The sequence below is a fragment of the Pyrus communis genome, chromosome 15, assembly GCF_041283825.1.
Source record: "Pyrus communis isolate YQ-2024b chromosome 15, ASM4128382v1, whole genome shotgun sequence".
NCBI lineage: Eukaryota > Viridiplantae > Streptophyta > Magnoliopsida > Rosales > Rosaceae > Pyrus > Pyrus communis.
The window spans coordinates 3,503,184-3,526,540 of NC_142579.1; the positions used below are offsets into that span (position 1 = coordinate 3,503,184).

Genomic DNA, 23,357 nt, shown 5'->3' on the forward strand with positions numbered 1-23,357 from the left:
CACCCTTTCATCAGGCACTCCTTTATCAGCCACCTTTTCATCAAGCACTCATTCGCCCATTCCTTCATCAGCCACAAAATCATCACTAACTATTTCGTTAGCAACCACACTTAGTGGACCTTCAGCCGCTCCAACAATTTAAGTCACACATTGGGAAGGCACACTAAAATCACCACCAAGGCCACTGACTGGATATTCTAAGGCTAGCTTAGCTTTTCCTCTATTCACTTGCACTGGCATTTCCTCTATTAACTTGCACTGGTCATCCTCATCACCATTAATTTCTTCAATAACTACACTACTTTGATCAACTGGTTCAAATGACTCAATAAACTTCATCTCTTAAGAGGCACATTATTCAGTTGTTGTCTTCTCAATATACACATCAATCACAGTGTGGTTTGGCACAAATTTGCACATGTTGATAACATCGAAATTTGTCATCAAAGGCTTCAACCCATTTCGAATTTCCATCCTTGGGATCCTATACTAGTAACTCATGATGACATTTTCATATCCCAGTTGCTCAACCATATTGTCAACCTCGACCAATGACATGAAATCATTGTCATAGAAGTCAAAGAAATCCACCTTCCCTTCAACATAGAAGTCGTCAATGAGTTCTCCACCATGATATATTTTGATTGTGAATAGTTCATTGTTCCCTGAAATTGCAGCATAAGAAAACCCTATTATAAATTGATGAAACCCAAATTTCTGCATAAAAAAATCCTATTTTAAAGTGATGAAACCCAAAATTTAAGACCCAAGACCACAAAACAATTCACAAATAAAGGCACACCACAAATGACAATGTAGTGTCCCAAATAAAGGCACAGATAGAGGCATAAATAAAGCATCATACACAAAAGGCACAGATAAAGGTATAAACAAAGCACTGCCAAACGTACATAACCCACAAACTTTTTTCCAACATGATTAAACAAAGACAAAAGTCCTCCATTAACCGACAACAACAAACAATTTTCAGTTCCCCACCATTTTCAAACAAAGCAGTTTAAAAATAGGAAATATAGATCCAAAATTACAAAGTACAAACAATTTCAGGTCCCCAACATTTTCGAACAGTCCAAGCATTATCAAACAACACAAAATAAAGAAACCAAAAAGCATTGACCGTATGTTGGGAATGGATCCAACGGATCCTGTATCATGCCCCAAATCTCGAGGTGTGAAATTAAGAGAAATAAATAGAACAAAGTGGTTGTTTAAGGGTGTAAAACAAATATTAGCTTAGGATTTAGTCAAAGACTTATTGTGGTAATACAAACTGCAGAAACAACCTGTACCGTAAAATTCACTGAAAATAACTTGTTTAACCAAAAAATATGAAAATTTCCAGATCAAAAGTAGACACATAAAACTAAGTTGTGTTAAAAATTTCATGTATTTTCGAGTTCGGGAAGTATAGGAAAATTTAAATCTAAAACAGGCATGCTGCTGTTTTTTTTTTAAAAAAAACAAACAAATTTCAGCAGTATCAAGTCACTTTGGAAATAAAGTTATGTTCCAAAGGGTAAAATTTTGAAATTTTGCAAGATGCAACCTAAGTAGTAAATAAACACCCCCAGATTTAAATACAACCAAGTCCATAATGGTCCTTCAAAGGCAATTCGTTAAGCCTTATAGATCATAAAGAGTTCACGAAAGAACTTCAAGGCTTCTTGGGTACAAGAAAAACATGTTCAGGTCATTAGATGAAAGTGCACATAAGCATAATTTATACAAGACAAAAGACAAGTGATCATAAATACATGGTTTTCATTGCCTAGGTAAGTAGAAACACCAACCCATTGAGGCCTAGGTCTTCTTAGTCTACTACGCAACAAAAGGATCATTTACAGACTAAGACTAACTATACAAATACTTTGGCAGCTCACCCCAAAGTTATACGTCTGGACTCCCTTCTACTAGTCCACATTAGAGCTGCAACTCGAAATTCAGCTAGTTAACCCTACACCACCTGAAAATACATTTTTAGAAAAACAGGTGAGCAGAAAAATGCCTAGTAGGTTTTTTCGATAAGTCCGTAGTCATTTAAAATTTCTGTGCATGCCGAGAAATGATAAGAGTGATTCAAAACCATTTACATCCACTACTATGTAATCCAACAACAGAATTATGCTAAAAAATGCTTTGAAGTAACATATGGTAGGAAAACCAAAGTTTCAGAGCATTAATAGTTTTGATAGCAACACGGTACAACACACAGTTCAAAAGCACTTTTTTGTCATAAGGACAACATAGCCATTATCATTTAAAGAAACAATAGCATAACTAATCACGAAGATTTTCTTTTATCCTAAACAAGTGACAGCAGATTGGAAAGATCCATAATATACCTGGCCAATATACATATCACATGTATTTATCACTTGATAACTCATTCTTGTAGCCCACACATGGAGCTTTTCCCTGGGGAACATTGGGTCATTGTGCCCATTCATACATTTCTCAACCTTCTTAACTGCATAGGTATTATACTACTTTCCATCTACTTTCAAAATCAAACGTTCATCTCAACATGCTTCAAAATCTCATAATGAGTAACATAAAAAGCATGTATGTTAAAAATGAAATCTTGACAAACCTTTGCAATTACTTTAAACTCACCAAAGTTGTAGAAAAGAAGATTAAAATCATTAGAAATCAAACCATAGAGAAACATTTGCTTCACTTCTTTCCCATGATGTTCGTCGACTTGTTCAGTAGTCACCTTGTCCTTCTCTTCCTTATCTATAACTATAAGTAAGAAAAATCATCACACTCTGCTTACACAAAAGACCAAACAACAAATCCTAATTCTAGGTTAATTGGGGACTTTAGCCAAACACTTGGTGCTCATCTTTAAAACTAACATGAAATATGATACTTTAAATTTTCATACTCCCATCCAATCTAATTCATGGGTTAACAACCCAAATAACAATTAGATTTCAAAAGTAAGAAATATATACCTCTATGTGGAGACAAAGGAAGGATCCTCACTTGTCCTAATCTTCACAAGCAAAACAACCGGATATTAAATTCTTCTTCCTTGAGAATTTGGCAACCAAAAGAACTAAAAAAGCCTTCTCACTCTTGGTTGGAGAATAGAGCAGTAAGAAAGAGGGTTTCTAGAAAGCCTCTTCCCCTTTTTTCTCTACTTACTAATGCAAGCATCCCTTTTTTTTTTACTTTTCCCTTCTTCTACTTCTTATTTTCTATCTAAGGGTTGGTCTCAAAAGTAAAAGATCATTTAATGGACCAAAGGCCAATTGATACAAGACTCAAATAAGGAAAATTTATTTTTCTAACAATGGCCACAAGTAATCCACTCTTAATCACCACTAAAATTTTCGGGATATTACATCCTCCCTCATTTCCTAGGTCATTTTCAGCCTTCGAATCCTTCACTTCAAAGCACTAGATTATCAATGCAATCAGGGGTTGGTTGTGGGTTATGGATTATGGGTTGCATGTCATGGATTATGAGTTGTTATGGGTAGTGGGTACGATGGCGATAGGGAATCAACGACTAGTGAGTAATGGAAATAAGGTTTCACGACAGAAGTAGGGTTTCACCGACGGGGCTAGGGTTACCAGAACTTCAAGCTTCTTGATTTTAGGTTTGGGAATGGTGTGCTCGATGATAGTGGGGTTGTGTTGGTTACTAGGATGGGAATAGAGGGTTAGAAATTCAATAAATTTTTTAATTTTAAATTTTCCATGTTGTCAGTCCATGTGGATTATTAAATCCTATGTGTGCAAGTTTTGGAGGGAGAATTGGGCCACGTGGTGGGGTCCACTACTGCCACGTCACCTCTTAACGTACCAATGGATGGAAAATGTAACGGAGGTATTATATTGAAATAAAATAGTACGTGAGGTATGAAAGTGAAATTTTTCGAAGATGTTGTATGAGGTTGCAATAGACCTCAAACCTGAGAGGGTAAAGTATAATTTACCCCTTTTTCTTTTGTTGTATCAGCAAAGAGAAATCTTTACTTGTGTTGTATTATCTATGAAAGTTCATTTCGGTCAAATTGATCTAAACATTTCCAATAAACAAAAGGTAGAGTAGAATGTTTCATGTTGGAAATTAGTTATATATATTATTATTATTTAAGGTTTTCTTGTGGGCCAATGATATTAGAGTTTCATACTCGTTAAAGATTAGGGTTTTGCTTTAGTTTTCACTATATATAGTAGTGCTTGTATTTGTTCATGAAAAGAAGTCATATACAATGTAGCCACTCATGTAATGTAGTCGTCATGACAATCTTTCGTTCACTTAATAAAATTATGTTAGTGTATACTTAATTTGTTCATTTGTTAGTGGCACACTTTGATATTCAACTTGGTATCAAAGCAAGTTTGATCAATTGGGGTTGAATTTGTTCTTGGTAACTAGTTTGTTTTTCTTATCACATTCTCTTATTCGTTATGGTTTTTTTTTCATTGTCACTTAGGTTAGGTTTTTGTAGTTTGAAAGAAAAAAAATTGAAGCTTTGTTGCACCAAGCTGCCAAAGTCGCGTTGACCCAGATTCGACCCTGCCTGCTGCCTCGTCTCGTCACTCATTGCTGTTCCTGTCCCTAGAATCCACCACCATCTCACGTCTAGTAGAACTACCTTGCCTCCCCACAAGCACCACCTTCTTTCCCGCATTTGGCCATACTCAACTTAACCATCCACCACCGTTGCTGCTCGACCACGACCCGCCACTAGTTTTGACGAAACCCAAACCCGTGAACTACAAACTTGGATTAAGTTTGTCTTGACCTTAGACCATTGCCACTGTTTTTGACCTGCACGTCATTGCACCATGAATTAAACCCACTTACACCCGTACTTAAATTCGTAGTCGTTGTCTCTGTTGTCCTTCATAATCGAGAATTGAATCGCCTTAGTTCTACTAATTCTGCTAGTTTTGAAATTCTTGTTTGTATGTTATTGGTCTTACAATTGTTGCACTCAGTTCGCCCAGAAAGAAACAGAAAAAAATAAAATAAAATAAAATAAAATAAAAGGGAAAAAATGTAAGGTTGTTTCCGTGATTGAAGGAAGTCCCAAGAACAAAGCTTGAAGGTGGGTGTGCATCTTGGATTTGGTTAAGCTTATTGGAAGGTAGGGATATTCTTCTGGAAGACGCCCATTGGCAGGTCATGAGTGGACGTCAAACCAAGTTGTGGATTGATAAATGGTTGCCAGAGATTACAAATGGACATCTGAATCCTTTAAATGAAGTTTGTGTTGATAAAAATCAGACCGTGGCATCAATTATTCAGGAAGACATTAGAAATTGGTGTTTAGACTATATTCGAAATTTAATTCCGGAAGAGGAGTACTTGGCAATCACAGCAACAAATACATGGGATTCTGGAACTAATGGCAGATTGGTATGACCAATGGATAAGAAAGGAAATTTTTTCCGTGAAGTCGGGATATAGATGGATTAGAAACAAGAAAATGAGGCTCCAGAGTCAGTGTCCATCCTCTTCGTGTATGACTGATCTTTTAGTGTGGAAGGGTATTTGGGGTCTTGAGGCTCCGCCAAAAATTAGAAATTTTCTTTGGAGAGTAGCAAAATGGGCAATTGCAACGCAGGCAAACTTATTCAAGAAGAAGTGTGCCCCACCACTGTTATGTCCAATTTGCAATGAATATGAGGAGATAGCGGAACACATGCTCCTTACGTGTCTATGGGTATGGCTAGTTTGGTTTGGAAGTCTGCTTGGTTACAAGATTGATAGATGTTCTGTGACAAATATCAATGCTTGGTTGGTGAAAATGCTAAAAAGAACTATGCAACAAAAGAGGATAAGAAGAGAGCTATAACATTAATGGCTTTCACGTATTGGCATATATAGAAAGCTCGGTGTAAAGCTATTTGTAATCATCAAAGTCCATCTCCTTCTTAAACCATTCATGTTATCACTTGTGCGAGCACAATTTTTCGAAAGGTGAATGATTTGATTAGTGACCAGCAATCCTTGAGAATGGAAAATCAAAGGCGAGTGACACCCTGGTCTTCTTGCACTTCTTAAATGATAAAAGTGAAACTTGTTGCAAGTTGGAAACCTAAGAGAAACAAAGGATATATGGGAATTGTGATTAGAGACTCACAAGGAAGATGTTAGAGCATTGAAAGAAAGGAAGTCCATGCTTCGAATGCTTTAATGGTGAAGGCTATGACAGTGCTTCAAGGTTGTCTAAGTGCAAAGCAAAGGAATTATCCTCGCATAATTGTGGAGTTTGACTCAAAACAAATAACTTCATCTCTTAATGAAGGAAAAGAAAATTGTAGTTGGAAGATTTTTCCCATTATCAATCGTATTTTGGATATTGGAAAATCTTTCCAGATTTGCAGCTGGTTTTGGCTGCCAAGGTTAGGGAATGAAGCGGTACATCTCATCGCAACCTATAATGGTACAGAGATGAGTGATAAATGTTGGCTTGACAGACCACCATCTTTGTTAGTTAGAATCTTAAACAATGATGGATTACCATGTCCTTCTTCTTAGGCAGTTTGTTGGAGTAGGGAATGACGCTTGGTTTGTAGCGTTGGCATCTGTAACAACCCATCCCTAATTTTACAGATTTTGGAACAAGGTAAAGTTGTAATTTCACTTTGGTTGGGAGATATTTTGTTATGTTGCTTTTGGGTCTTAATTGGTGTGCCATGTAGGGCCTACCCTTACAATTTAGTCCCCCGGCCCACTTGCCCTCTCACTTTTCCTTTCTTTCCTTGAGAATCTCACAATATTCTTATATCTTTCTCTCTTTTCTTTCCTTTTAGCTTCATCTCTGCACCCTCCCTCCCCCGAGCACCACACACACACCCATATGACGACGACAACGAACCACTCACCACCATCGCCCTTTGGCCCTGCGAGTTCCGCGAAACCTGGAATGAAGGAATGACACCCTCAACCTCCCTGTATCTCGTTGCACCGTGGTTGCGCCACTATTCACTTCCTTCTTTGGCTAACCCTCAATGTAGGTAAGCCTTAGAATCTCTTGGTTTGGGTTTAAAAGTGCATTTGGGATGATTTTGAGTAGTTTATGTGGCTGTTGGACACAAAAAACAACTCAGGGAGACTTCCCCAGATTCCAGGGAGGAATGCTGTGACTTGCAGCCCATTTTTTGACCAACTCCGGCCACGACACGGCTCCAAATTGGTATGAATCTCTTCCTATCATGTTAAGCTTCATTTTGGCTTTTAAATCATTGCAAATGGTGTAGAAATGAGCTTGAACGAAGCTCGGGAAGTGTTGCTTAGTTTCTGACCAAACCCACAGCCTGAAACCGGGTCGACCTGACCCAAAACCAAAACCGGATCCGAACCCAGCCCAAAACCTAACTTCAAGCCGAAACCCAGAAACCGGGCTCAACCCTTTAACCTAGGCCCCACTCAATAAACCAGGCCTAACCCAGCAACCTAGAACCCAGATCTAAACAGGATCTAACTTGATCCGACCTGACCCGAGTTGAATACCCAGTTCCATGGTTGGCGCGTGGAGCATATGCGTCTCCGTTGTCCATGGCAGAGCCGACGACTTTTCCTACCAACTTTTCGGCGACTCTACTCGGCATACGGTGGCGGGTACGGTGACGCGTGGCCTCCCGGGCCAATGCCCAGTGGCGGCGTGTATGGCGGCACTTGAGGGGACCTCAGGTCCCCCCTTAGTTTTATTAATCGACCCCTTTATGTGCTTAGGTGCATTTGTTTGTGGCGTTTCCGTCCTCGCTAGTTGCATAGCTCCTCGACGACGGAATATCTGTGAGTAGACCCCTTCCAAAATGCATTATTTTACTACTAGAAATGCATACATGAAAAGTATGATTTTATGATTATGTTTTAAGAAACGTTTCTGAGTAAATTGGATTTATGATTATTGAAATATCATGCTTTATCATATTTAAGTACTTTGGAAGATTTATGATTATATACTATGAATATGATTTATGATATGACGTTTTAGCTATTAAGCTCCGATGAGATATATGTTGGAAATATTATGTTCATGATTTTCTATGCTTATATATATGCCTACGGGCGAATGATATTATTAAATGGCTTTGGTCGGGTGATGTAAGGCCTATGGGCTAATGATACTTATGAATGGCTTTTGGTCGGGTAATGTAGGGCCTTCGGGCGAATAAAGAAGGAAGATATTTATATATGCCTACGGGCGGAAAATGAAGAGCCTTTGGGATATATATATATATATATATATATATATATATATGCCTTTGAGATACTACTACTAAGCACATTATATATGATATATGTTTTACGAAATGCTAGGGTTTTCGAATAACTTATTACTTATTATGCTATATGAGTTTTTTAAACTGGAGGTTAACTGTTTTAGTATTACATATATATAAATTGGTCCACTCATGTTTTGTTTTGCGCCCCTTAGAACTTATAATCGAGGCGTACAATTCTGGCGTCAAGGCACTCCCGTATTGGTAGCTTCGAGTCCTCTCGATGTGGGACCTATTTCCTTTGTTCGTACATTTGTATATTATTCCTTCTTCAATGGTCTAGTTTAGCTATATGCTCTGAACACGTTCCATAATTGCATATTCATTATAGTTAAATTTACAAGTTTTATTTATGTTTGTTCTTTCTTTATAGTTCTCATGCATGTTAGTATGGCTTCATTACCTTCGGATGTCGGCCAACACATGCTTACCCTGGTGTCTAGAGGATATTGGGGACGGGCGTGTTAGCGTCTCCTTGTGTTCTCTACTCCTGTTTATTTTGTTAATCTTGTTAGCCTTTTATGGCTTTACTGTTGTACTCTGGCTTTTGCCTTGTTGTGGAATGCATTTCAAGTTTCTCCAAAAAAAAAAAAAGGATAAGGGAAAGAAAAATGAGGAAAATAAGACATTCGATTTGGTTATGACTGAGGCCCACATGGGCCTACTGTTGGACTGTGTCTACATTGTTGGGTTGAAGCCTACACTTTTTTATTAGAAAGTCAATTACGATCACTCGAGTGCTTATACTGTGACTGTTCGAGTGACGTTGTGTACTTGATTATAAGTTGGATTGCCTATTTGCTAGAATTGGTCACTTGTTTACTCGCTTGAATTGCTCACTCGCTTGTTTACTTGCTCGCTTGCTTGTTTTGCAGTGTTCGCTTAACGGAGCTTGTATCTGCATCTGTTTGTAGACAAATTCATGATGTGTTGCCATGAGTTTGTTGGAAATTAGTTATTTATTTTATTATTTAAGGTTTTCTTGTGGACCAATGATATAAGAGTTTCTTACCCGTTAAAGATTTAGGTTTTGCTTTAGTTTTCACGTGGTGCTTGCATTTATTCATAAAAGAAGTCATTTACAATGTAACCTTTTAGGTTACGTAGTCGTATTTCTTCCGGGGGGCCGGAAGCTATGTATTCGTATTTCGATTACTTAATAAAATTATAAAAATTTATGCTTACTTTGTTGGTTTGTCGAGGACCCGATATTCAACTTTCCCTCACTTTTCCTCACTTTCCTAGAAACCAAACAGCGAATAGCCATTGACAGACAAGTATCAAAATTGAAATCGAGATCGATTACAAACACAACACATTGCAAAAAAAATAGACAAGAAAATGCTCGATTTCAGACTCGGGCAGCGAGTCCACTCAGCGGGAGATCCCCGTCGAATTGGGACGGTCAGGTACTTGGGGCCTGTCCAAGGCTATTCGGGCACATGGGTCGGAGTCGATTGGGACAGCGGAGAGGGCAAGCACGATGGCTCCATCAACGGGGTTCGTTACTTCCAGGCAACTTCCGAACGATCCGGGTCCTTTGTTCGGTCCCAGAATCTCAGCTCTGGCATTACGTTGCTGCAAGCTATCCAGCTCCGATACCGAGGTGACACCACTCAAGAAGAAGAGGGTATGTCTCTCTTTCATCAGTTTCGTTTCTCACTTGTTCCGTTGCTCCGAAAACAGCGGCTAATGCTATTACATTAGTTGTTAACTCGTATAACATCCCTCGATTTTTGGAAGTACGAATTTTTAGTTGATATGATAGGTAATGAGACAATGTTTGCTATGTGCCGTTTGCTCGAAATGGGTAGCATTCACAGAAACTGTCGAAATTCTGTCTGATTATTTTGTTCCTTGTTATGTTGTAGATGAAATGTATGTCCTTTCATCGAGCAACAAGCGTGTCAATGTTCAACTTGTTGGAAAAGACAAAATTCAAGACAAGCTAAGTCGATTAGAGGAGTTGACGAGTGCATCTGTATCTTTTCTGGGTGTTAGCTCTCCTGGAGACCCGTGTGATATTCGTACTAATGTTCCAAGTAAGTTTTAGTTGTATCCACTGTGAACCTAACGATTCAATCCACTGAGAACTATACTTTATCCGAATGCATTAGTTGTGGAGCCTTGGAGCCCAAAACTGTAGGGTTAACTGGTTGACCAATTACTTATGAAATCAAATGGAAGTTTGTTTTTGGTTGAGATATGACCTCCACAAAAATATATGCTTTAGTTTTTCGGTTTGAAATAGTCCTATGTGTTTAGGTTCACCACAACTAAATACATCATTTCCGGTTATTCCAGTTCCACCCTTGTCCCAATTATTTCATGATTTATGAGTGGTTCTCTAAAATTGGCTTGTGATCGGATGGTTTGCATTTATTTCCTCCCTAGAAATATTCCATACACACGCACCTATTACCGTTTGCCATATGTTTCTTGTTCCAGCCTGGTCCCATCTTCTTAAGTTGTTCTTTCTTAATAGAATCTAATAAACAATCAGACTGCATACTTGTCTTTGCGGGTGCGTCAACAGATGTAGACTTACTGGAAAGATGTTTATGCTTTTATTGCAGATTTGAAGGAGCTTGACTTGACTGGAAATCTAATTTCAGATTGGAAGGTATATGCAAAATATCATGCAAATCCAGCTTTCTTTTACCCCTTAATGGAAATCAGTTCTGGTGTGCAAGCACATTCTTTTGAAAAGAGGATACAACTTGTTTGTTTACAGATACATTTAATGCAATTATACTGATTTGAGTGACTTGTTATTAAGTTCTTTCGATAATCAGCCAATTTGTTGTTGGATCATGTGCGTGGTTGTTAGTATGCTTTTCCAGTCTCACTTAATAGACTTTCCCTGGTGTATATGTTTGCATGCATGTATTTTCTTTAAAAGATTTGTTTCTTAAGTTGCCCCGGGCTAACCTACTGTATTTGAGTTAATCTTTGCTTGCAGGATGTTAGCACGATCTGTGAACAGTTGCCAGATCTTTTTGCCCTCAATTTATCTTACAATTCAATGGCACAAGATATTGTTGGGTTGCCACATTTAAAATGTATTCGCATTTTAGTGTTAAACAACATTGGCATAAACTGGACCCAGGTGCCTATTTGAGTTTATTTCTCCTTTTACCATTCCTTCTCTTATTGTTTTTATTTTTACTACTGGCTTTTCTATGTCAATAGCTACATATCGTCTGTGCAATGTCACAGGTTGAAATACTTAAACACTCTTTGCCAGAAATTGAAGAACTACATCTTATGGGGAATAAAATAAGCACCATAGAGGTACGCCATCTGAACTCTTGATGCTTGTTTTATGTTCATTTAATAGCTTGATCTAAAGCACAAAAAGAAAAGTTATTATACATGTATTTTATGTTGCTGTCATATCCTTTACGAGTGTTATAATTATGTTATATATATATAACTATGTATAGAGGAAAAATCACCTACAGGTGATTTTTTGAAATATATATATTTATACACACACATACATACATACATATATATAATTATGTTATATATATATGTATGTATGTATGTATGTATAGATGCAAGGATGTATGTATGTATACTGACTCACTGAGTATCAGCTAGCTGAGAATAGTGTATGATGTGACACTGCTATTTTCAGAATGTAAAAGTTGAAAAGAAAACCAAAATGAAAAAAACGTTTGAATACATTACAAGCTCAGTCAGGCTTTGCAAAATCCGAATCAAGCATAAAATACTTGTTAAATCTTTATCAAATAGAAATGGTAAGTTATGAATGAATCGGTAAATCTGTAAAGAGGAATGGAAAAGATGCCATGGTAGGTTCATCTTAAGCCAGTAATTCATTTTGTTTCTTCTAAAAAATTTAGGGCTTTCAATTTTTTTTCTTTTACAAGAGCTTTTCTCCTTAATTGCATATATATTTTATATTACTGTGTTTATTTAAATTTCAAACAACTCAATGCATTTTGACTGTATTACTCTGCTTTTGGATTCCTTTATCTGCCAGCCTGCATCATCTTATGCAGTTCAAGGATTTGATCACTTGCGGCTTCTGAATCTGGAAGACAACTGTATAGCTGATTGGAACGAAATCTTGAAACTTTCCCATCTAAAATGGTTAGTAAGAATTTCTTGTTTCTTCCTCAACAGTAAGTATATTAAAATTGGGGGGATTGGGGTTGAGAATGAATCTTAGGTTGGTCCGGGTTCTGACAAATGAAGAATATAGACTTAAGGTAGGTTTGAGGATGTCTTGGCTTTGTGATTGAGAAAGGGGTGTGATATCCACACACCCCTTTTTACTTCTCCCACACCTTTTTGGTTTTCGGCTGTCGGATCGGATTAATTGAAGAAGATCAACGGACAAAAATTAACAAGGGGTGTGTGAGAAGTAAAAAGGGGTGAGTGGATAGCACACCCCTTGAGAAATATAGATTTATGTACATCTTTTCGAGGATCCCCTTTTAGTAAAAGTTTATGCATGAGCTACTTTGGGGTTAGCTGGGCTAGTTCCTCACTCCACATCATAATGGGAAAAGTCATCTTCTGGTGGCTGAGCGGGTACAGTCCTTAAACTTGAAAAAAGTGGTTCAGGTGTAATGTAGAGGCTGCCAAGAAAGCATTAAACCTACTTCGTAATGTATTACAATGATCCGAACGGTCTATATTTTGGTACATCGTTCATGGATCATCCTTGCAAAAAATTAGACGGTTCTACAAAGACACACTAAATTTAATCCAACGGTCATATGATTTTGAATTTTGGTATTTTTAGTAGACATGATCTTTGAGGTAAGACAAAAGATAGACGGTTGGATTGTCAAAATACATTACTGAGTGGGCCCCACAAAAACGTGTATCAAAAGCATTTGTCCCTAGATCCTAACCCCACACACACACACACACGATGCTACCTATATTCATTGGTAGACTAGAGGAATATAGAGCTTTAAGTACAAAAAGATCTACAAGGGCAAAATGTTCCTCAGTTCTGATGTTGCCATATTTTCTTTACAATTTTCACAAAGTGGTTTCTTCATCCAGCTTGGAGCAGCTTCATTTGAGCAATAACAATTTGAACCGAGTCTTTTATCCTGATGATGGCTTGATGCATGAACTGCTAAATGGTTATGAATCACCCGACAAAAACCATAAGCCATTTCAAAATTTGCGTTGCCTTCTTCTTGGTAACTTATCACAACTTTTCTATAGCACTCATGCAACCTTCATGTAGTGATTTATTGCTGATTCATTATATGCTTCAGGAGGCAACAATATTGAGGATCTTGCTTCTGTTGACTCGCTAAACTCATTCCCACAACTAGTGGTAAGATTTTGTATGAGAACAATCATCATTTGTGTTATTAGACCTGGTGACTTTCACAGAGATGCATGCTGCACATTTTCTGCAATATAAATTGAAACTGGTCCTGCATGTGCTCGCTATATTGAATTAAAATGAGCCACCGTAGATTATACATACATCACTACTCATTCCATGTCCTCTAGCTACATTACCATTCTATATCCTCCAAAGTCCTTCAATTTCCATGTACAGATATTGGGTTCTTTTGATTGGTATTTAGTTTATACTCAAGGTCGGTCTACACCAGGTTGAGGGGAAAAAAAAAGGAAATAGCTATGTGCTGCCATAGTAGGATTGTTTCTTCTCTTGCTCCTCACATGCCACTTGAGCCTAATATTTGAAGTTTACTACCAAAGAGAAAAGTCGTATTTTTTACTAAAAATAATAGGAACAACTTAACATACTCCCTTTAGGTTGGGTTCAACTACCTATTCTTGTAGGAGTTGAACTCACAACCTCACACTTAACAAAGGGGAGACACAGGAGAGGTACGACTCCTAGATGTGCACGTATTTCAACATGGGCAACTTTTTAGTTCATATCAATTACTGGTTTTCTTTCATTGGAGTTTGTGTTAGTAAAATCAATCTGCTTCTCCTCTTGATCTTTGACATAAGATAATTCGCACAAATCTAAGTTATGGGTAATTTGACTACTTTCCTATCTCATCATATTTTCTGGTTTGCTTATTTTTCTGTTTCCAAAGGATATCAGGCTCTCTGACAATCCAGTGGCCGATCCTGGACAAGGTGGTATCCCAAGATTTGTTTTGGTCGCCCGTTTAGCTAAAGTTGAAATGCTGAATGGGAGTGAGGTAGACCTTGAAGTAGTGCTGCAGATTTTCTTCTTCGCATATACAATAATCTGATATGATTGTCTAACATATCTTTCAGGTAAGTCCTCGTGAAAGAAAAGAGTCAGAGATTCGGTATGTCTCATTCTTCTCATGTCACCTTCAGCTTTTGTTACACCAGTAATGCACACTTTCATGTAGAACTGTAGGTTTCCTGCATATTCATGATAGGAGATTGCTTCTTTAGCCGTCAGGACCTGTTCAGGCTCTCTGCATGTCAGTTCTATTTATTGTATTCAGTGATTCATATCTGAGAGCCTCGGACTGAATATTTATCTTCATCATAAAGGCATGGATTACTTTTGTTCTTTTAAAGTTGACTAAAACAGTCAGTTAGTAACTTAATATGGTTTCGATTGTACTATGCACACATTGGTGATAGCTGATAAAGGGATCATAAACTGCATAACTTACAGTTACAAAATTACAATAGTTTTACTAGTATAGTAAGTTGTTATTGGAGGGTAGCATTCACTAAAATCCTGGTTCAAAAAATTATGATGTCTTGATGGTGATTGTGGAATAGATGATTTAGTTATCAGTGGACCCCAGTAAGCTATGTGCAAAGCAATTTATTCATATGTGAATTACTTTTCTTTAAACTGTAATTATTTTGGAGTGCAGGTATGTTCGATTAGTTATGTCAAAAATGCAAGGAAATACCAAAGATATCCAGTGGCTTCATCCCAGGTATCTTGTTCTCTTTTAAGTCTTTTATACATTCTGTTTTAAAAGAAAAAAAGATCATGAGTGGCGTCCTAATTATTTGTTCTGTTCTATGTTGTTCCTGAGATCCTTTGTTCTGTTCTATGTTGTTCCTGAGATCCTTTACTTCTTGTGCAAGAGCATTGTTGCTTGCAAAATGGCTATATCAGTTTATGTGGACTCATATTACTTCTTGTGCAATTGTTGCTTGCATTGTGAGTTTCAGTGTTTCGGATTACCATAACTGACTGGTTTTGGATGTCTTTTGATATTGTGAATTCAAACGCCATTGAATTATCCAAACTCCTTAATTGACCGGGTGTACTGTAATGTTGTTATGGTTTTTGGATAGTTTGCTACAGCTGTTTTCATGATGAGTCAGCATCATTTGGTCTCTTGTATTTAACCATATATATACTCATTGTACAGAATCAATTGAATGAATGCGAATACAATTTTCCCAATCACTCCAATTTCTTTGCTTTCCAATCTCTCCGCTTTCTAATCTCTCTTTCAACAAGATATTCATCTGCCCCCTTGAATACGTGCATTCAAGTGCCTTGGGTTTGGGACATTAATGCCATTATTCTTTACCACCAAGAATGCTTATTCCTTGATATTTGAATCAATAGTTAAGTCCTTCGCTTCTCATAAACCTATGCTTTGTTACAGGTTTGCGGAGCTTAAGGTTTTTCATGGAATTGAGGATGAAAGGCCACTGGTTGGAACAGCAGGCCCTCAGAAAATGTCTTCAGGACTTCTGTGTAGGAACTTTATAACTTTTTATTCTCTTCTTTCGTGGACTAGCAATCATGATATTCAAACCGATTTTTAAATTTATGCAGCTATTACTCTCAAATGTGTGGGAGCATCTATTGGTGAGAAACCATCATTGGTGAAGAAACTGCCAGGCGCCACAACAGTTAATAGTCCCACATGCTCGCTCTCTCTCTCTCTCTCTCTCTCTCTCTCTCTCTCTCTCTCTCTAAATTACCTGTCTTGTTGGTTGTATCCTTAAAACTCTACATTTTTTTAGGTTGGAAAGTTGAAAGTTCTTTGTGAAAGCTTTTTCAGGCTGAAGTCTATCAAGCTGAAATTGTTTCTTGAAGAAAAGGTTTGCCCTCCTTATTACACAATATATCTTCTGTCATTATTGATTTATAGAAGATTGATAAGTTCCTATTGCGGAGAATAGTATGTCATCAGACTGTCATTCCTACTGGTTGCTTTTGATAGAGAGAAAAATTGTCAAAACTCTGGAACATTCTTCTCTGTTAGAGAGAAAGAGACATTTATCGTTAACAATAATGAAGCACTCTAATACTCAAGCATATTTAGAACCAAAAGAGAGAAACTCTGAATTACCCTCAGTATAAAGTAATATGCATGTACCAGTTGCTACTTCCACTGATTTATAATTCAAGCTGAAAATTTTCATGCTACATTGCTCAAAAAAATTCGAAATCTATTGCCAGTATGATCACTTTCTTGCTCCTGCGTTAAATATTTATTTACCTAAATTGTCAGGGTTCTCCTCTGCCATTATTGCTTGATGATGAAATGGCAACTTTGACGGACCTTGGGATTGGAAATGAATCAACCATTCTTGTAGATGAAGAGAGTTAAGAGAAGTATCTGCAGCGAAACTCCTTATGTTTTTGTGATCTATAAATCCCATACCAGTTAGGATATGACCTGTTGCGAATTTAAGGTACTTGTGCAAGTATACATCTTTTCTGACTTTCAATGATTTATTTTCATATGGATGGTATTATACTTTCGACACACCCTAGGTTCCTTGCCTTTATTTTCGCTACTATTTTGATTATTTACCTGACAACTTGGATTGCTACTGTTAGATTTTCAAGCCGCATCTGCTCAACGGCCAAGATCAAATTTTGGGCTTTGCAGAAGCAAGATAGTTACTGCCAGTGTGTTATTTGAAGCATTTTAAAACTATCTACTGCCGCTGTCACTCCATGAAACAGTTATGCAGGCTGTAAGTGACTTGATTTGAGTTTTACAATTGGTTTTTGTTTAAGATAACTGAATCGATAATTATTCAAATCGCCCAGATATCTGAGTAACATTGGCGATCTGTTCTGTAACGTTGCCTATGTTGCTTACCGACACTACTTCGTGGACCCAAATATTTTGGAATATTAGTTTCTCTGTTGGTCTTCTCTTTTCCTAAAGTTTGCCCCTCTTGAGTTGAAGTTTTGATCAAGCAGAGTTCAACTCGTAAAAATATCAGTATAATTGTTTTCGATTAGCATGATCCCTTCATTTCTCGTCCTTTGCGCTTATCTTCGAAGTTCAAATATGCCTCCTAGCTATATAGACTAGTTTGTTTGTTTTCAGTCGCAAGACTAGTTAGCTTGTTAGGTTGCTGTCTTTGAGGGGTTTGGCTTTATGTTCCTCTTGGCTAAGTGTGTTCCCTTCCTGTTCCTTTTTAATATGTTTCTCATTCCGTCGAAGAACTATAGCAGAGTATGAAAAAGGAATGTAATGGACGCTCCAACTTGGAGCCTCCAAGGGATAAGGCAAGTTGCTAGGAAAGGGGCTAGAAGCTTCGTTAATTGTTTGTATATACGTCATTTCATTTCATAGGAAGAATATATGGTTCTCGACATTTGCCTTACTTTGAACCAGGCAAGTGGTTCGGTTGAAATGCGGTAGAATTCAAAGTCAGGTATGTTCTTTGGTCTTAGGTTTCAAAAACACGGGTGATTCTTTGGGTGAAAATTTTGGGAAGACGTCGATTGTGGTTGGGAGTCTTTTCGGGCCCCACTTGGGATTTTAATCATACCATTTGGAGTGTGGGATTTGGCAATGAAAAAACACAGTAACCTGATTCCTTGGGTTAGCAGAATGCTGAAAATGTGGGTTGCCATCTTAGTTGCCTTTGTCTATTGAAATTTCTATAAATAAACAAAAAATTAAATTAAAATAAAAGAGTGCAATGTGAGAATATTTGTTTATAAGGAAAATTGTGCTACTTGTCTTCGAGATTTGTAACACAAGTGGTGCCTTGGTTGAAAGTTTTGGAAGAATGTGTGCCATTTGATTGTGGTCACGAGTGGCCGAAATGTGTGTAGTCTTTTCGTGCATAATTGAGGATTAGTCCTACTCTTCGAAGTGTGGGATACCACAAGCTTTAGGGAAAAAAAAAAAAAAAAAAGGAAGAAGTAATAACTCCAAGATTTGTAACATGGTTGAATTAACTAGTTTTTAGTAGTAAGTTATGGATTGTTCGTCGTAATACGAGAGTTCAATACCTTTTCACCATTACGATAAAAGATCACTTGCAACACCATTCAGGTTTTTTATTAGTGTAACTTTCAATCAGCAACCAAATTGGCTCACTTACATTTGATCAAATTCAAATCCACCAACAATATGCTTGCAAAGACTTTTGGATGTCACCAAATGTCTACAAAAGTACATAATCTCTTATCATGCGACTAATCACGATAGATTAAACATGTTTGCGAATTTTGAGAGAAAAGAGGCAGAAAATGCATAACAAATTTTTTATGTAATTGAAGGTGTTTTTGCATGTCGTATTTGACGTATTATTCTCCTTTATAATGAAGATATTCCGTAGTACTCCTTGATTAGGCACTTAGGATAGCTCTCACACATGGTAAGATCGTGCGTTATTAGGAAGAACAACCTACATGGTAAATACACCTGTATGTAGACAAAAAGTTGTACTTGTTTTTATTTCATTAGCATAGGATATCACTATAGCAATGTACTTGTTCTATGTAAATTATTCTCTTGATTAGGTGAAATCAAAATACGATGGAGTCTCATAAGAGATATTGTATGCGTGACGTTTATTGTATGTCATAGGTACATCACTACGGTGACATTTCATATTAATAATATAAAGATATTTATTAATTTTTTTTCTTTATATTCTTATATTATTGACACAAAATATCATCGTAATATCTGTAGCATGCAAATCCTCATGTTGCATGCAAAACTTTCTCCGAATAAAAATGAGAATACAGTGAGCAACTCGGCAGAGTCCAAAGTTTATTTAAATGCTTTTGTCCTCTCCATCACACTGTCAGCGAGTCCAAAGTTTATTTAAATGGTTTTGTCCTCTCTGTCTCCCTGTCTCTCTGTCTCTGTCTCTGCCTCTCTCTCTCTCTCTCTCTCTCTCTCAGTAAAAGTATAATCTGTCACCTCTATCACTCGACCTGAAAATGTGTTGTGCGTGAGTTTGGATTTTCCCTCGGCGTTATGGAGGAGGACACATTATGCACACCCCCCCAACTACCCCTTGTTCTCCTCTCCTTTCCAGCCACATATTTCAATAGAAAAAAAAAAAAAAAAAAAACCCAAAGAAAAGGGTCGGTAACTAAAACACAAGGAATATTTCTCAATTGGTACAACTCCCTATCTGTGTAAGGAAGATGAAGCCAGTTCCAATGCTCAAAACCCTTTTCATTTTTTCTCAAATTTAGCCACTCAGCTTTCAAGTGAGAGCTTTGGCCTTGTGGATTGCTGTGAACATAGAAGTCCCACTAATGTATGTTGTTTTTCTTTCCAACGGGGGTTGTTGCAATTTCTAATAAATGATGCTGTTTCTGTTTGCATTCAGTGGTAATATGATATGCTTGAAATTGGAATTAGATTTGGTTCTTGTTTATTGTTTTCAGCTGTGTTTTCTGTCTGCAGATTCGATATCTTCCGCATTTACTACTCGCTGTGCTAAGTATGTTTTTTTAATTTTATTCGAGCGTTATTCTACTTTTAACTCTGCTTTAGTGTGCTGAATACTAAATAAAACTCTGTTACTAATAGTTTTTACGTGCCGACAAAGTTTGGTTATATTTGTGAGCACAGTGAGTTTGATTACTTTTCTTACTATTGTTTTTGCCTGTCGGCAGAACACTAGGAGATTCTTTTTTTTCAACCCGCTAACTATTTGGTTTGCAAAGTGTGGTTCTGAATCTTACAATTTAGACATATTAAAGTATGTGTCATTCGGTTTACTCTTGATTGTTTCGTGGTTATGCACTTATCGTTCTTACTTTCCTTTGTACAGATTGGTAGAGTTCATACACATTTTAGACATTAACGATGTTGAAGCAATCGCCGAGTAGGAACCAGAGGTCAAAAGGCTTCAAGGTGAAGCATGCCGTTCAGATATCTCTGTTGCTTGCCATTTGCATCTGGTTGCTATACCAACTCAAGAACTCCCATGACAAGAAAGCATATGCACAGAGCTCTGGAACGATATCAGGAAAGATGCAGGACGGGAATGCAATAATAAAACTTGGGAGGCGCGACCTATATCCCCGAGTGGATGAAACTTCCTCGGATATAGGAAGGCAGAAGGAAAAAGAAGATTCTGAAGAAGAGATGGACGAGAGTAAATTGGATGAAATAGACGGACATGATTTGGAGAGAGCCGAGGAAGAGTCTGAGGGGGTCGAGGATCTAATTGATGAAGAAGATACGGAGAGGGAAGAGGAGAGTGAGGAACAAGAAAGTGATGAAGACAAGGGGGATGATGGGGAGAATCTCAAATTGTTAGATGATCAATCCCGGAGTGAAGATACAAGGAACACTGAAGAGATCAGAGAGGAACATTACAAGGCTGATGATGCGTCCGGTGCTGTGAAGCAGAACACCCAAACTTTAAGCACTGAAATTGAAATTGGAAGCTTGCGAAAAGTGAAGGAAGAAGAGGTATATAAGGCGGAAAAGATTGAAGTCGAGAGAGAAATTAAAACCAATGGTATCCTCGACTTTAAAGTTGTCGGGGCAGCTAAAAATGCCGTGCGTGGTGAAGAAAGTGGTAATCTGGACGTTCGAATATATTCATCAGTCAAAACAGTTGAAGAACTAAAACTGAGTAATGATTCAACGGGGACACTGGTTGAAACCGCTGACTCTCTCAATGGAACAGAGATGCTGCCAAAGTTATATCGCGATGCAAGTCAAGCTTCTGGCCAAAGGCACTTGGAAGCTTTTCTAAGCCCCAAATCCAAGGATCTGCAGTCAGGTTCCAATACGACTCTCTCTTTAACCGATAATTTAGATGCAAACAAGCGAGAAGTGGCAGCAACTGGTTCCGAAACTGAAAGTGTTGTTTCGGAAGCAACTGCCAAGCTCGCGAAAGGCTCTAATCCTAGAAGTACCAGTAAGAAAGATGATGAAGTTGGCAATGTGAAGTCTAATGCATATGGTAGGGTGGAGAGATCAGTGGGAAGCTTAATGGCACTGGAAACCAATGAAAATGTTGGTGCTGTACAAATTGAAGTTAATGAATCCCATTCTTCGAATGCTGGAAACTTTAGCGGAGATCGTCAGACCTGGAGCAAACAATATTGAAGGTGCAGCTGAGTGATGGTTTGTGGCGAACAAGTTCAGGTTTTCCGCTCGGGTGTTCCTTTTCCATAGCATACATGCCGGTAAGGTAGATGAGCAACTGTATATAACATCTTTCACCGATGCGTAGATGATATGAAGATATAAATTAATCAGGAATCATGGCAATAAGTTTAAGCAGATTAGAACCAAGAACAAGTGAAATGTATCCACTGAATGATGGAAAGTGAATGTTATATTATATGATCTTCCAGAAATTAGACTTTGTAGCTTTAAGTTAGTAGGAATTCGACACTCTGATTACTGCTTCTATATTTGAGAGCCTTGTGGGCTACTATTCCAGCTTCCCTTGTTACTTACTTCGACTTGGTTGTTGGATTGGATTTTTCTTTAATACTTCACCGTATTGAATGATACGGGAAATGAATGGCGGAGATCAGAAATAGAAGATCTAAACAATCGCGGAGATTAAATTTAACGGCCAAAACACGTGTAGCATTGAATGATACATGGCATTGTAGCTACACCTGATGTATTGTGGACTAATATTTTGTGGGTTGATAGGATTTATAGGTACCTGCTCAAAGAGGTTAAAATCACACAAAATACTTGTAAGAGAATAAGGTAGTTGTAATATAAACGGCTCAAGCAAGGTCGTTTTCCGTTGGGATTATTTAAAACAATTAATGAAAAACCAAAATCTTAGTTGATTATTTGCAAACAAAGATTGGAAAGGGTTGATTTTGAATTTAAAAGTAATAAAAACGAATTTTAATAAAAGTAATTTAGGGAAAGCAACTAATAACCAATTAAAAATGAAACAAATCAAAAGGAAAAGGTTTTGAGAAACAAATTTGGAAAAGCACTAGGGTTCCGCCATCCCTTTAACAATCATAAATAGATTTATTAATTACTTATGAATTATCCATGCAACTTTGAATATTAGGTTTTCCTAATGCATATTCTACTTGTGGCATTCCAGTTAAAACGTATATCAAACATGCAATCCGTACGTGGCGTTCAGATCAAATATAAACATGCTCATTACGCTTTGTGAAAACCCTTTGAAAAACCATGCAACCCCTAAAACGTGGCATTTGCCATAGGTGAAATTACAACTATTAATCACAAGAAGCAATACTCAATTCCCCTGTGGCATTTCGATCAAATTGCATCTGATTATTTATCTAAACATCCTAATGGTTGCGAATCATTAAGACCAAAGACAGTTTAAAACACAGTGATTAATAATAATTCAAAGCATGCATGCATAATATCATAAGCAATTAAATAAAAACTACATATTCATGCTAAGGCTCAAGGCTTCACCCTAGCAAAAGAAAATTAGCTACGCATACTCATAATAAAAATCACACAGTCTTTATTGAAAAAGAAAAAGAATGAAAATCTCTAAGCTCTGCCTAAATTCTTCTCTCCAATCTTGCATACATAGAAGAAGAACCCTAGGGCCGGCCAAAAGGCTTATTTATACTACTCTAAATAAAATCCTGCTAGTAAAAAGTCTTAGAATACGACTAGGAAACCTAATGAATTGAAATAAATTAGGAAATATAATCCTAAATTAACTTGGTAAATTCGCCCAAAAATTTGCACAACCACGTATTGGACCCATAACAGCTCCAAAATTGGTCCAATATAGCTAGATTTAAAGCTTGAACTATTCTGAACATTTCTTCAGATAGCCACGAACCCATCCGAGGTCATCTTGGGCTCCAAAAACGCAATTCAAGCCCAGAACTGTCACTTTCCAACAATGCACACTGCTTCTTTAATAAA

At 37.4% G+C, this 23,357-nt stretch overlaps 2 protein-coding genes across 5 annotated transcripts; both read left to right on the forward strand.

The window, feature by feature from the left end:
* The first annotated feature begins 9,365 nt into the window (after positions 1 to 9,365).
* On the forward strand, positions 9,366 to 17,401 carry PFI (tubulin folding cofactor E / Pfifferling (PFI)). Its single transcript, XM_068479503.2, has 16 exons — positions 9,366 to 9,907; positions 10,149 to 10,319; positions 10,854 to 10,900; positions 11,240 to 11,386; positions 11,497 to 11,571; positions 12,290 to 12,399; positions 13,327 to 13,469; positions 13,548 to 13,609; positions 14,355 to 14,462; positions 14,542 to 14,576; positions 15,126 to 15,191; positions 15,879 to 15,970; positions 16,052 to 16,128; positions 16,243 to 16,320; positions 16,734 to 16,917; positions 17,066 to 17,401. The coding sequence occupies exons 1-15, from the start codon at positions 9,619 to 9,621 to the stop codon at positions 16,830 to 16,832; spliced, it is 1,599 nt and encodes a 532-aa protein (XP_068335604.2). The 5' UTR covers positions 9,366 to 9,618; the 3' UTR covers positions 16,833 to 16,917; positions 17,066 to 17,401.
* A 1,885-nt stretch (positions 17,402 to 19,286) lies between these two features.
* On the forward strand, positions 19,287 to 21,869 carry LOC137741597 (uncharacterized). 4 transcript variants are annotated; one of them, XM_068481293.2, is made up of 3 exons: positions 19,376 to 19,752; positions 19,902 to 19,938; positions 20,272 to 21,869. In XM_068481293.2, the coding sequence occupies exon 3, from the start codon at positions 20,307 to 20,309 to the stop codon at positions 21,561 to 21,563; it is 1,257 nt and encodes a 418-aa protein (XP_068337394.2). In that variant the 5' UTR covers positions 19,376 to 19,752; positions 19,902 to 19,938; positions 20,272 to 20,306; the 3' UTR covers positions 21,564 to 21,869. The 4 variants fall into 4 exon arrangements, with proteins under 4 accessions (XP_068337403.2, XP_068337394.2, XP_088543018.1 ...); XM_068481302.2 differs by lacking the exon at positions 19,902 to 19,938 and having other exon boundaries at positions 19,287 to 19,752; XM_088686892.1 differs by lacking the exon at positions 19,902 to 19,938 and having other exon boundaries at positions 19,598 to 19,826.
* Positions 21,870 to 23,357: the final 1,488 nt, after the last annotated feature.